This window comes from Sinocyclocheilus anshuiensis, unplaced genomic scaffold (genome assembly GCF_001515605.1).
Source record: "Sinocyclocheilus anshuiensis isolate Anshui unplaced genomic scaffold, SAMN03320099.WGS_v1.1 scaffold51, whole genome shotgun sequence".
Classification (NCBI taxonomy): Eukaryota; Metazoa; Chordata; class Actinopteri; order Cypriniformes; family Cyprinidae; genus Sinocyclocheilus; species Sinocyclocheilus anshuiensis.
In genome coordinates, this window is record NW_015548296.1 from 220,143 (window position 1) to 235,454 (window position 15,312).

General features: G+C 39.3%; 1 protein-coding gene across 2 annotated transcripts; it reads left to right on the forward strand.

The window, feature by feature from the left end:
* The first annotated feature begins 1,142 nt into the window (after positions 1–1,142).
* ppp1r15b (protein phosphatase 1, regulatory subunit 15B) lies at positions 1,143–12,106 on the forward strand. Of its 2 annotated transcripts, none has more exons than XM_016443627.1 (3): positions 1,143–3,777; positions 10,612–11,076; positions 11,277–12,106. In XM_016443627.1, exons 1-2 carry the CDS (start codon positions 2,014–2,016, stop codon positions 10,801–10,803), a joined length of 1,956 nt encoding a protein of 651 aa, XP_016299113.1. In that variant the 5' UTR covers positions 1,143–2,013; the 3' UTR covers positions 10,804–11,076; positions 11,277–12,106. The 2 variants fall into 2 exon arrangements, with proteins under 2 accessions (XP_016299113.1, XP_016299111.1); XM_016443625.1 differs by lacking the exon at positions 1,143–3,777 and adding an exon at positions 5,882–8,515.
* Positions 12,107–15,312: the final 3,206 nt, after the last annotated feature.

The window sequence follows — 15,312 nt, forward strand, 5'->3', positions numbered from 1 at the left end:
TTTCAAACCATGTTTTTCAACTTTATTTGCACTTAATAAATGCACAGGGAAACCGACTTGACACTTGGAGTTGTTCTTACCTTGCTACCAGTTTTCCTTTGGACCACAAACCTCTACAAAGATGGTGCAATGATCAATGCCAAATGATGAAACTTGTGCAAACACTAGTCTTGTATATATGTATGTTTACCCTGTTTGCATTTTTTAGATGTATTTGAGTAAATCCCAGTTGTGCATGACTGACCCCAACAATCTGCTTTACTGAGACACCAGTGACTTTATCACATATGCTGTTTTGGCTGTCATCACACTGAGGTAAGAATTACATCAGACTGGAGTTTATCATAAAGGCTTTAATTGCCTGTCTGAACAGTCCATGTTCTTTCACGTTACTCATTGTTCTGATACTCCTCTAGAGAATTATGATGACATAAATGTCTCATTTGTTCATGTTAATGTATCAAATTAAAACATTCCACTGAGACTAAGTTTAATCAGGACAGCCTGGGAATAAAATTCAGCTCTTTTTCAAGTAAAAATGATTGGAACATTGGAACTCATAGAGTACAGGGCCCGTATTCACAAAACATCTTAAGGCTAAAAGTAGCTCATAACTCGCCGATGTAGGAGAAAATCTTAAAAATAATGAGCATGTCAGTCCTAAATTTAAGACTCCTACATTTTTGCTCTAAGAGTATTTCACAAAGCGTTTTAGCACTAAAACTAGCTCCTAAATCTGTGAAACGTTAGGAGTAGTGAAGAGGACTCCTAAGTCACTAAGACCAAGCCACAAACTATTCTAAAAAAGCTGATGATTATGATTTTTTCATATAGCAAGCACAGTCAATTCTTCATGAAGCATAACTACTGTGCCTGAGGGATTCTGCACAGGCAGCTTCTCCAAAAAATGCTTTTCACCAAGGCACAAATGGATCTGTCAAATTCATGCTGAAAATATCACTGGACTTGGACTAGATTAGTCAAAACGACTAGAATAAAGCTCAAATAGATTTAGAAGATCCTGAGGGATTTATGTATGTATTGCCTGGACATTGCGTGACATGCACAGAACATCTTATATAACCAAGTTCCACGTGAGATCAGAATTTTACCACGGTCCCTTACAGCGCACCAGCGCTACTGAATTTTAGAGACGCTCCCTTACAGCTTTTCTGATGAAATCTCTCTGCTTTAGCTCCGCGGCTAGCAAGCGAAACGGCGACGTCAACGAGTCTGAATACCAAGTATTTCTATTTAAAACGAATTAAAAGTGAAACCGCTTTTTTTCGTAAATCTAAGGTGACTACTTTGACTCGATTTTGATGGTACAGCCGTTTTTTCTCCTACAATTCAGTATTTTCTTCCGAAAACGCGGCAGCTGGGCTCGATTGAGGTGACAGTAGACCAGACAGTTGAAGAACCGACGCTCGTTTCCCTTCAGACGTCAAAATGGCTTTTGTTTCAAGCTTTCATTTGGATTATACCAGCCTTTCTTACTCTTACACCACCTCAAAATACCTTTCCATTCCTTCTGCTGTTTCTACAACCCCTTCAAACCGAAATAAGTTGTGTTATTTTCCTCAGGACGGCACAGTTGGCGTTAATACTGCGGTCAATATGGACGTTGAAGCTGTTTGCGCGAGCCGGGTCGGACTCAACACAGCCTAAACGACATGGACACTTTCATTTACCCCGGAGAATATTTATCTGTACTCATGGATGGTATTAAGGGCTGAAAGGAATGAGAAACTGAGTGTTTTACTTTTTTCGTAGCTAACATTTAGCCATACATTAAAGCTTGGTACTAGCTGCGTTAGCCAGCTAAGGCCATATTTAGGTTGTATTAAAAACTGTTATGCTTTAGTAACATTTAGAGACACTGAAACCTAACATTCTAAACTCCATCTCTTTTATGCAAATGAAGTCTAAACTGTGTTTAAGGAGCGGCCACTTATAAAGGAAGTAACTAAAGTCAGTAGTTAGCTTGTAACGTTACTGTTTTTAGTTTCGTTTATGTCAACGCATTTCATATTTTTCAGAAGTATGAGCACACATGGACACTTTTCTCAAGTGGACACGCGGTCCGCGCGTGACAGTGACGAGCGCGCTGACAGCTCGTGGATAAGCGTCTTCTCTCTAGTTTCAAGGCCTGCGTGGTCTCTCCTGCAGAGGTATTTTCCCGGAAGAACGCAAACAGCATTTGAAATGAAGTCAAGCCTAGATATAGGAAACTCCCTGGCCCCTCTGAAAGTGGCATACTTCCAGTGCCAGCATGAAAACGCGCCTGGCGCGCCCTCTGGAGACCCAGGGACTCTTACCTGGTTCACGCACGATTCGTTGAGTGAACTGGGAATTCAGAGTACCTCCCAGAAAGATTTTAATCTTCAAAAGCAAGCGTCGGTCGGATACCTCAGAACGGCGAGAAACTTAATCACCCAGGTGTTACAGAACACGCAGGAAAAAAGGCGCGCGAAACCAGAAAACGGATGCGAGTTAAGTCCGGATATGCTGTCCGTGCGAACCCCAAACAGCTTGCGGTGGGGCGGATTTTTGGAGGCCGATGACAGACCTCCGAACTGGCTGCTAAACGTAGCACAAAGCAGAAAAGAGACTGATACGAGCTTGCAGCATTGTGGAGAACATCACAGTGTAGGCTATTGTCAAAGTGATGATGGGCGGTCAGTGCACAACGAAAGCACTGGACCCTTGTGCTCTAAAGAGCTAACCCACAATGTAAGCCTGCCCAAAGGAGAATCCCTCCCAAACTCATACCAGCTTCCACTAGATGTTGAGCAGCAACTACTGGTTTGTAGTAGAGCCTACAATGAGGTGACAATTTTGACTCCAGACCAAGATAATGGCTACTCCAGCTTGGAGGAAGAACACTCAAATAGTAAGCTTCACATGAAGCTGCTTTCCCAGGAACAGGAGGTGTCGGAAACAGCCAGCCCTGTTGCCTCCGAGGACGGCTCATCTCAGACTAACACTACAGGGAGCGAGCTCCATAGTGAACCTGTCACTAGTGAGGTTGAAATTAAGGAAAGAGAGGAAGAGGACTCAAAAAAGAAAGCAGAAACCGTTCCAGCTGCTGAAAACGTGCCCTTTTTGGCCGCTTCTCAATGTCAAAACAAGGTCATTGCCTACATCATGGGCAGCCCTTGCAGCGGCGAATCCGAATCGGAGGATGATGGCGATTGGGATAGTAATGACGATGATGGCTTTGACAGCGAAGGCTCATTCCACTTCTCAGATTCTGAGGACCTAGATGACAGCGACGATGAATCTGAGGAAGATTCGGATGGAGAGGAGGCCGACTCTGAGACTGAGAGGCTGTGGAATTATCTGTGCCAAAACGGAGATCCCTATAACCCGAGGAACTTCACAGCTCCCATAAGGACAGCCTCCAAGCCAAGCCCTGCGACTACAGACTCTACGGTCTCAGAGTCTCCGCCAGTGCATATGTCCTCCCGGCTTTCGCCTCCTCCATCGTCACCCTCACTCTCAGAGAATGAGTCCAGCGAAGACGCCTGTGAGATGGATGAGGAAGAGAATCGGAGATTGTGGAACTCTTTCAGCTGCGCAGCAGATCCTTACAGCCTCCTCAACTTCCAGGCCCCCGTACAGACTCGAAAAACCCCCAAAGGGTGCTGGATGGAGAAAGTGCCTGGAACGCCTCGCTACAAGAGAGAGGAGGCTGAGGAGAGGCTGGACAGTGGATTCTCAGAGATTCCCCGTGTGCCATGCTCAAGCAGTGCTACGGCTGTTCAGCTGAAGAAGGTTTGTATAACATTGACCTTAATTAATGCATTAACACATTCCAGTCTGAAACTACTTATACAATTAGCTTTCTGAATGTTTTGTTTGTTTGACATAGGTGTGACATAGTGAGGTAGACTTAAGAACACCTTATTATGTCTGGAATGGCAAAATGAATCAGATGGAGTCAGTTATTCCTCCTTTGACTCATTCAGTTGTTATTAGTCTAGCTATAAACTATAAGTCCAGTTTTGTTGCAGTTTTGTCCACTTTATGTTTAAAAATCATTGCAAATGCTTATTCAAATCCTGGTTAAGTTCATTTTTAAGGGACCGGGCAAGCAATTTCCTTAAGAAAGTCAATTTTAAACAGGCAACATGCTCTTTTTAATAATATCTATGTTGTTTTAGATAAGATAAGAATTTATTGACCCCTTGGAGGAAATTGAGGTGTTCACAGCAGTGGCACAAGGGAACAAATTAATAGTAGGTATAAGAAAATGGTAACACTTTAAAATAAACTTCAATTAGGTAAAATTAACAAAAAAAAAATACAAGCACTTTTACATCATTTATTAATCTAGGTTAATGTTAATTTATGTATATATGTTATTATTTCTTGTAAACGTATGTTAATTTATACAACTTGAAATGTTAAAAATATAGTCTACTATTTCAAAGTTTGTGATCGTTAAGGTTTTTTTTTTTTTGCATGTTTTTAAAATAAGTCTCTTATGGTCACCAAGTTTACTGAGTTTACTTCAAAAATATAGAAAAAAGTGAAAAATTATTACAAAAGATTATTTTGAAAGATTAAATGAAATTTTAAATAATTGTTTTCTATTTTAATGGTTTAAAATGTAATTTATTCCTATGATGGTAAAGCTGAATTTTCATCAGACATTACTCCAGTCTTCAGTGTTACATGATTCATCAGAAATTATTCTAATATGCTGTTTTGGTGTTTCAAAAACATTTGATATTATTAATGTTGAAAACGGTTTTCTGCTTAGTATTCTTATCGAAACCATGGTACTTTTTCAGGATAGAAAGTTCAAAACAACAGCATTTATTTGAGATAGATTGTTACAAAACAATGTAAAAGTCTTTATTGTCACTTTTGAACAATTTAATGTCATTGCTGTATAAAAGGTAAAAGTCATTTCTTTTAAACAAAAAAAGTCGCACTGACCCCAGAAATGTATAAATTAGCATAAACCAAGATTAATAAATGCAAAAGTACTTTTCATTGCTATTTCATGTTAACTATTGAATTAACTATTGAATCACTGCTCATTAACACAATTATGATTAGTTTGTAACCAGGATTGTGTTTGTATTTCTCACTAACAGAGGATTCATCCATGGTCCTGAAGGTGGTCTCTTATATTCTGATTAGTGTGGGCTCATTCTCCATGCTTCTGGGATTTCTGGGCTGTCTGGGGGCCATCTATGAGATCCGCTGTTTGCTTGGATTGGTAAGACGCATAATTGCAACAATGTTTAGCACTGTTTTTACCATCTTTCCTAATTTAGTTGCTTTCCGTTTTTGTAAATCACATGCTTTTTCGCATGCAAACTCGGAAGTACAAAAGGAACTTCTGCTCTCATGTGTAAATTTGCTGTGCTGAGCGGTTTAATGTCACATGACCCGAGCAGACTGGCCTGAACCAGGCTGTGCAGTACATATGTGAGACTGACATATGTGGCGGGGCGTGCACATGGGTCTGTGATATCTTAATCCATTGTCTTTTTGTCACTAAGACCAAGCCACAAACTATTCTAAAAAAGCTGATGATTATGATTTTTTCATATAGCAAGCACAGTCAATTCTTCATGAAGCATAACTACTGTGCCTGAGGGATTCTGCACAGGCAGCTTCTCCAAAAAATGCTTTTCACCAAGGCACAAATGGATCTGTCAAATTCATGCTGAAAATATCACTGGACTTGGACTAGATTAGTCAAAACGACTAGAATAAAGCTCAAATAGATTTAGAAGATCCTGAGGGATTTATGTATGTATTGCCTGGACATTGCGTGACATGCACAGAACATCTTATATAACCAAGTTCCACGTGAGATCAGAATTTTACCACGGTCCCTTACAGCGCACCAGCGCTACTGAATTTTAGAGACGCTCCCTTACAGCTTTTCTGATGAAATCTCTCTGCTTTAGCTCCGCGGCTAGCAAGCGAAACGGCGACGTCAACGAGTCTGAATACCAAGTATTTCTATTTAAAACGAATTAAAAGTGAAACCGCTTTTTTTCGTAAATCTAAGGTGACTACTTTGACTCGATTTTGATGGTACAGCCGTTTTTTCTCCTACAATTCAGTATTTTCTTCCGAAAACGCGGCAGCTGGGCTCGATTGAGGTGACAGTAGACCAGACAGTTGAAGAACCGACGCTCGTTTCCCTTCAGACGTCAAAATGGCTTTTGTTTCAAGCTTTCATTTGGATTATACCAGCCTTTCTTACTCTTACACCACCTCAAAATACCTTTCCATTCCTTCTGCTGTTTCTACAACCCCTTCAAACCGAAATAAGTTGTGTTATTTTCCTCAGGACGGCACAGTTGGCGTTAATACTGCGGTCAATATGGACGTTGAAGCTGTTTGCGCGAGCCGGGTCGGACTCAACACAGCCTAAACGACATGGACACTTTCATTTACCCCGGAGAATATTTATCTGTACTCATGGATGGTATTAAGGGCTGAAAGGAATGAGAAACTGAGTGTTTTACTTTTTTCGTAGCTAACATTTAGCCATACATTAAAGCTTGGTACTAGCTGCGTTAGCCAGCTAAGGCCATATTTAGGTTGTATTAAAAACTGTTATGCTTTAGTAACATTTAGAGACACTGAAACCTAACATTCTAAACTCCATCTCTTTTATGCAAATGAAGTCTAAACTGTGTTTAAGGAGCGGCCACTTATAAAGGAAGTAACTAAAGTCAGTAGTTAGCTTGTAACGTTACTGTTTTTAGTTTCGTTTATGTCAACGCATTTCATATTTTTCAGAAGTATGAGCACACATGGACACTTTTCTCAAGTGGACACGCGGTCCGCGCGTGACAGTGACGAGCGCGCTGACAGCTCGTGGATAAGCGTCTTCTCTCTAGTTTCAAGGCCTGCGTGGTCTCTCCTGCAGAGGTATTTTCCCGGAAGAACGCAAACAGCATTTGAAATGAAGTCAAGCCTAGATATAGGAAACTCCCTGGCCCCTCTGAAAGTGGCATACTTCCAGTGCCAGCATGAAAACGCGCCTGGCGCGCCCTCTGGAGACCCAGGGACTCTTACCTGGTTCACGCACGATTCGTTGAGTGAACTGGGAATTCAGAGTACCTCCCAGAAAGATTTTAATCTTCAAAAGCAAGCGTCGGTCGGATACCTCAGAACGGCGAGAAACTTAATCACCCAGGTGTTACAGAACACGCAGGAAAAAAGGCGCGCGAAACCAGAAAACGGATGCGAGTTAAGTCCGGATATGCTGTCCGTGCGAACCCCAAACAGCTTGCGGTGGGGCGGATTTTTGGAGGCCGATGACAGACCTCCGAACTGGCTGCTAAACGTAGCACAAAGCAGAAAAGAGACTGATACGAGCTTGCAGCATTGTGGAGAACATCACAGTGTAGGCTATTGTCAAAGTGATGATGGGCGGTCAGTGCACAACGAAAGCACTGGACCCTTGTGCTCTAAAGAGCTAACCCACAATGTAAGCCTGCCCAAAGGAGAATCCCTCCCAAACTCATACCAGCTTCCACTAGATGTTGAGCAGCAACTACTGGTTTGTAGTAGAGCCTACAATGAGGTGACAATTTTGACTCCAGACCAAGATAATGGCTACTCCAGCTTGGAGGAAGAACACTCAAATAGTAAGCTTCACATGAAGCTGCTTTCCCAGGAACAGGAGGTGTCGGAAACAGCCAGCCCTGTTGCCTCCGAGGACGGCTCATCTCAGACTAACACTACAGGGAGCGAGCTCCATAGTGAACCTGTCACTAGTGAGGTTGAAATTAAGGAAAGAGAGGAAGAGGACTCAAAAAAGAAAGCAGAAACCGTTCCAGCTGCTGAAAACGTGCCCTTTTTGGCCGCTTCTCAATGTCAAAACAAGGTCATTGCCTACATCATGGGCAGCCCTTGCAGCGGCGAATCCGAATCGGAGGATGATGGCGATTGGGATAGTAATGACGATGATGGCTTTGACAGCGAAGGCTCATTCCACTTCTCAGATTCTGAGGACCTAGATGACAGCGACGATGAATCTGAGGAAGATTCGGATGGAGAGGAGGCCGACTCTGAGACTGAGAGGCTGTGGAATTATCTGTGCCAAAACGGAGATCCCTATAACCCGAGGAACTTCACAGCTCCCATAAGGACAGCCTCCAAGCCAAGCCCTGCGACTACAGACTCTACGGTCTCAGAGTCTCCGCCAGTGCATATGTCCTCCCGGCTTTCGCCTCCTCCATCGTCACCCTCACTCTCAGAGAATGAGTCCAGCGAAGACGCCTGTGAGATGGATGAGGAAGAGAATCGGAGATTGTGGAACTCTTTCAGCTGCGCAGCAGATCCTTACAGCCTCCTCAACTTCCAGGCCCCCGTACAGACTCGAAAAACCCCCAAAGGGTGCTGGATGGAGAAAGTGCCTGGAACGCCTCGCTACAAGAGAGAGGAGGCTGAGGAGAGGCTGGACAGTGGATTCTCAGAGATTCCCCGTGTGCCATGCTCAAGCAGTGCTATGGCTGTTCAGCTGAAGAAGGTTTGTATAACATTGACCTTAATTAATGCATTAACACATTCCAGTCTGAAACTACTTATACAATTAGCTTTCTGAATGTTTTGTTTGTTTGACATAGGTGTGACATAGTGAGGTAGACTTAAGAACACCTTATTATGTCTGGAATGGCAAAATGAATCAGATGGAGTCAGTTATTCCTCCTTTGACTCATTCAGTTGTTATTAGTCTAGCTATAAACTATAAGTCCAGTTTTGTTGCAGTTTTGTCCACTTTATGTTTAAAAATCATTGCAAATGCTTATTCAAATCCTGGTTAAGTTCATTTTTAAGGGACCGGGCAAGCAATTTCCTTAAGAAAGTCAATTTTAAACAGGCAACATGCTCTTTTTAATAATATCTATGTTGTTTTAGATAAGATAAGAATTTATTGACCCCTTGGAGGAAATTGAGGTGTTCACAGCAGTGGCACAAGGGAACAAATTAATAGTAGGTATAAGAAAATGGTAACACTTTAAAATAAACTTCAATTAGGTAAAATTAACAAAAAAAAAATACAAGCACTTTTACATCATTTATTAATCTAGGTTAATGTTAGTCCTGGGGTCAGTAAGAAATTTTTTTTTTAAATTAATACTTTTATTAAACAAGGATGCATTTAATTGATAAAGTGTCAGTAAAGACATTTATAATGTTACAAAAGATTTCTATATCAAATAAATGCTGGTCTTTTGAACTTGCTACTCATCAAAGAGTCCTGAAAAAAAATCTATCATGGTTTCCACAAAATATTAAGCAACTGAGCACCAAATCTGCATATTAGAATTATTTCAGAAGGATCATGCGATACTGAAGACTAGAGTAATGACTGCTGAAAATGTAGCTTTGACATCATAAGAATAAATTATATTATGAAATATATTCATTTTAAAAAGCAATAATATAATATTTTTTATTTAATAAATGCAGCCTGGATGAACATGAAAAGTCTTTCAAAAACATAAAGTTCAGACTTTTGAACAGACCCAAACTTTTGAATGATACTGTACAATACATAATTCATTTTAAACATTTCTATTTAGCCAACATGAAATGGTGAATAATAATATACATATTAATAAATGAACATTAATCTAGATGAATACATTTTGTAGAAATTGTTGCCAAATGTTATTTCTTGACACCTGTTGCATTAACTAATGCTTATAAATTACACCTATTTCAAGTGTTGCCAAGAAAGTGAAGTCTGAACTCAACTGAATAATAGCAAAATAAGAATAAAGTAAGTGAATACAGAATAAATTGTGCCTTTTGTATTTTTAGAATAATGGTTAATGGCCTTAGGCCTTCATCACTCCCAACAATAGTGTATTTTAAATGCATGATCATTATATTTTATTCTATACAATGACTGGTAGCAACAGTTAATCTTCTTTCTCGGTGGCATTCTGCCTTATTTCCGTTGTTTGACAATATGGCAGTATAGGCCAGCTTGAGAAAATGATGTAAAACCATGCAATATCATTTTCTACTTTTTTTTTTTTTTGCCTGTGATGATCTGATGCAATGGTTCCATTTTGCTGTCTCTAGGGAGACTTGAGTTTGTGCTCTGCCCATTACTCATTATCACTTTATAGCATGCTGCATTTCATGACTCTGGCATCACACTAGCCAGAGTCATTAGATTTGGTCTGAGGTGATGGCACTCCCAACCACTCGGATGCCTTATGAGCAATCATATACTCACTCACACATTATACATCAACAGTTCAGAGGAAATCACATGTTACTTAGAAACAGTGAAAGGGTGAGTCTGAAAAGGGAGGAGAAAAAAAAGAGCATTGGGTGTTAATTTTACTGTGAATCCATTGTAAAGCAAGGATGCGGTTGCCTGCCATGTTAATTTGTAGTTCTTAAGTTGAAAGGGCATTTTTGCTTTAAATAGAATTTTTGCTTTATTTTATTAGTTACCGTCACTCCTTTGATTGCTTTTAAGAATGCCAGGTTTTAATAATGCAGAATGCACTGCCCATATAATAACGTATGTATATGTATAATATGTAATTACTTGATGAACAGTAGACTAAAAACTATTTAAAAAAAAAAAAATTCCTTTCACAGGTGACGTTTGTAGAAGAGGTTGAGGAGTTCTATGCCAGCAGCGATGAGGACCGTCATGGACCCTGGGAGGAAATCGCCCGGGACCGCTGTCGTTTCCAACGCCGTGTTCAGGAAGTTGAAGAGAATATCAGCTACTGCCTTTCTCCAACTTTCCGTCTGGACATTTTTCAAAGACTACACAGTACTAGCTAATTAAAAGCCTTGTTTGACAGCAAGTGTAAACAATGAATAAGAAATAATATATATCAATAGTTTAATTCAGGGCATCAGGAGGCCCTTCAATGTTCAAAGGGCTCACAAGTCACAAATCCAAGGAACTCCGTAGTTCCTGCCAGGGAAGGACACCTCACTTGAGTCTGCTAAAATGTTTTGTGCTGAGTGTTGTGTGGATTCTGGAAATATGCATTTTGTTTTTTTGTTTTTTTGCCACAAGTCACACTGTCCTTTTTAGCCCTTAATACAATAGTTTGATTTTATTTTTGGCGTTTTATGCCTTTTATTTAGATAGTACAGTAGGTCGACAGGAAGCGAAGTGGGTGAGAGAGAGAGAGAGGGGGGTGGGATCAGGAAAGGTCCACGAGCCGGGACTCGAACTTGGGACGCCCGAAGCGCAAAGGCGCTAAATGTCAGCACGCTGCCCACGAGGCCATCAGCGCCAACAATAGTTTGATTTTAAGGAGAAAAACAAAGAGGACCTACATGTCATATCCTTTTAATTGCAGGATTCCCACTCATGCCTATTGGAGGATTGATTTAGTGATTTATATGATTTGGTTTAGTGATGCACGAACAGTACACAAAAGTGCACTGACTTCACCCCGTGAAGCTACACTAAATTGACATTCATCTTTCTCTTAGAACTGTATTAGTGCAAACGTATTCTGGAGGGGAAATGAAGTGTTAGCTTTCCAAACCCTGTTGTTTTCAACTCGCAGGCCTTCATATTAACCCCTTGTGTTGTAACCTCAAAGCCAAAGATAACATACTTCTGCTCTGCAAAGGATCATTAAGCCAGGCCTCAGTGTTTGATGCCACAGGGGCGCACCGGCTGAACGATTCCCCAGAGTAATCACTCATTACCCACATTTAACCTAGTGGTATTTTGCTGGAGCTGAGCAATGCTTATATCAGTGTCTGTTCCTGTGTTAGAGTGAAGATATATGGGCATGGGCCTTAGTGCAATGTATTTGCATGATCCTAAATGGAAAGATGTTCTTTTCCCTATCACTATATATTGGACACAACCATATGTAGAAATCACTTGGACTGTGGCAGCTGTGACAAACATTGTAAATTCTTGACTATAAAGTTGAAATGCAGGGACAAAATGCATGTTTTTTGATTTGAACTATAATATGCTTGATGTTGAAGCATAAAGGTAATTTGTTAATCAGTATAATTAACATAAAAGCATTTTATTTTTGTAATACATTTGACCAGTTAAGCATCTGTAATGGGATTTGTGATGAAACAGACTAGTCCTAATTTAATTAAAATTCAATAAAATGCAATGCAGGAAAATTGACTGTTGTGCACTTTTTATTTATTTTTTTATAGTATGTTTTATGTATTAACTGTATCACTGGCATGACCTATTTAAAAAAAGGATAGCATAATCAAGATATGAGGATATTATGTATAGAGAGGGAATAACGTTTTCAAAGAGATAACGTTTGTACAACACTATCCCACAATGCAATGTACTTGACCTTCCATTTTCTGTAATGCATGAACTGGAAGTAATTTAAATTTGACTCAAGCCATTGTTTATTCTTTATTTGATCAGTGTGCCACACGCTATGACATTTTATACAAAACTGGATTAAAAAAATACAGAATAATCCTTTTTATTTTTGTGCAACCATGTGACAAAGTAGCACACTACTGTTTAAAGCATATGAATAATGTCTATTGTCTACGTTTTATGAACTAAAAATAGTAAGCAGTGTATAGTGCACAGTATTCGTAAGTAATACAGTACTTATGAATATACTGTGCACTATATCTGCCTACTAGTATTCCAATCTCAGGACTTGAGGCCTGGTCAGTGGTCAGGTTGTGGATCGTTCTCAACGGAATAATGTTATCTAACCAGTAACCACCCACCTGAAGACGACACAATTTCAGCATCATTTGACAGCTGATTCTGATTCCTCGGTTGAACAGCTTAGTGTGATATCGTCTCTCTATCTTGTCAGGATTGTTTCAAGATAAGTCATTCATAATCACTTTTGCATTTTATACTCGAACCTATATAATTTTCTGCTTTTCCTATGTGTGATATTTCTTGTTTGGTATTTCAGTGAGCACGTGTGACTATATTTTGTATAGCAGCATCTAAGTTTAAATGTATCTGTTCTATTCATCTATTTTAAACGGACCAAACTGGTTCCTTGTTCAAACAGGAGCATTTTGTCCTCCAATTCCTATTTAGAACAGCGATACTAAAGGTCAGTATTTACATTTTGTACCTTTGCTTATATATTTTATCAGGCTATGCATTTTTGCTTGACTGTTTTAGTCACTGAATGTTTAGAGAGAAGGACAGGGAAGTATGCACCTACCTTATTTTGAATAAATAAACACCAGGCTAAAAGATGAGAAATATTGTTATATTCACGTTCGATTATTTCTGAAACAGTCAGTAGAGGGCGCTGTGTGTATTATGTCATTAGGGCTCGCGAGCGCAGTATAACATTTGAATTTGTACATAGAAAACACAGCGTGTCACTAGAGGGCGCTGTATACCATTTTTTATAAGTCAATGAGCGATGAAAGTGGTTTCTTTAAAACAAGATGTAACAAAGGACCACATTTATAATAGATTGTTTTTGTACAAGCAGTTGTTGCTGTTTTTGATGGTTTATGAAACAATATGTTATCTAAACTATCAATCATTGTACTTAACACTAAATTCTTACTGGAATAAGACAAAAAATAGTCATAGACTCCTTCAGAATCACACTTGCTTTAAGTGCTTAGGCCTCTCTGGCTTGCAAGAAGAAACATACAGTAGGCCTACAATGTATGGTAATTGCGGTAATCTTCTGTATTGATAGAGGCATGTGGACATGTGAACAGCTATCTGATGTGCGTTTATAGGCATGACTCTGCAGTGTGTCTGCTACAGTTGAGAGTTTGTGGAATGTAAGGTATTAGACTAGATTAATTCCAGCTGTAGATTAAGCAGCTGAAATATGAGCACCATCACCTGCCACCGACTCTTAGCAAACTGTGCTCAAGAAATATTTCTTATAGATGTAAGAAGATAGACAGATGGATAGATAGATGTAGATCCTATGTTAACCCAGGCTGAATAACTGTTTCTATTTAATATACTTTTAAAGTGTAATCTATTCCTGTGATGTCAAAGCAGAATTTTCAGCAGCTATACTTCAGTTTTTAGTGTCACATGATCCTTCAGAAATCCTTCTAATATGCCGATTTGGTGCTTAGACATTAACGTTTCTTCTTATTATTAATGCCTTATTATTGTGCTTCTTTCTTGTTTATTTTATTTTTTATTTTTTGTAACATTGATGCATTTTTTTTAAAGATTCTTCGATGAATGGAAAGTCTTTGAAAAGAACACCAATTGTCTGTGCGTGTGTGTGTGTGTATTCTATATTCTGATTTATATGGGTAGGTGATGTGATGCTATACTCCACAAAAAAATATTTTAAGTTATTTTGTTAATGTAAGCATTGTTATTTTTAAGATAATTATTCAAAAAATGTTTCTAACTTGTTAATTTATCATTACAAAACCATTAAAAAAAACCACTGAATGCAAAAAAGTGATTAATAATGTGTGTAATAATAATATATATATATATATATATATATATATGTGTGTGTGTATGTGTATATGTATGTATAATAAACACATCTGTTAACTACCCATATGTTAATGTGTTAATATGTTAATATGTATGTATGTATGTATGTGCAGTATATATGTGTGTGTGTGTGTGTGTGTGTGTGTGTGTGTGTGTGCGCGCGTGCAACACGCATGTCATTGGTGGGCTTCTTGCCTGGGGGTGGGCTATGAGAGATGACAGTTCCATTTCTCCCTCTTTCTTTAATGAAATGGAAAAAAACAGCAGCTGTGATGGCGCCACCCACCGCTCTGTTCCGCACTGTACCCATCAACATAATGGTCCCCTATCCATCTCTCCCTTTCTCTCCCCTTCCCTCCCTTCATTTTCCAACCAGAGATGACTGACAGCTCAGAGCGAGTCATGTGACACTTAAATACCCAGGGATTTTCAGTGAGCATGCTCCATAGTATCCCTCCTCCCCTCCTGCCTCCATTTCTCCGGTGCGCTTGTCACCCTCCTTTATCCATCCTTTCCTCAAAGGGGGATGCTGTTATTGTAGCATCTCGCCGTGACTGCCTGCACCAGCTAGTCTTGTTGCTGTTGTCAGGAGCGTTGCGTATAAAGGACGTTAATTTATTAATTTTTTCTTTGCTTACAAGTGATTCATTATTTTGTATTTTTAATATTTTAATACATTTTTATTATTATATTTATATTTTATTTTGTGGACATATCAAGAATATCCAAACAAGCTTGTACTGGTAAGTCCTGATATTTGTGTATGTGGGTTTTTTATTTATTTTTTAAATTCGATTCAAAAACGTGTCAATTTTACGACTGTTTTGGCGCAACATTTGTTTGACATTTTTTTGAATGTGTTT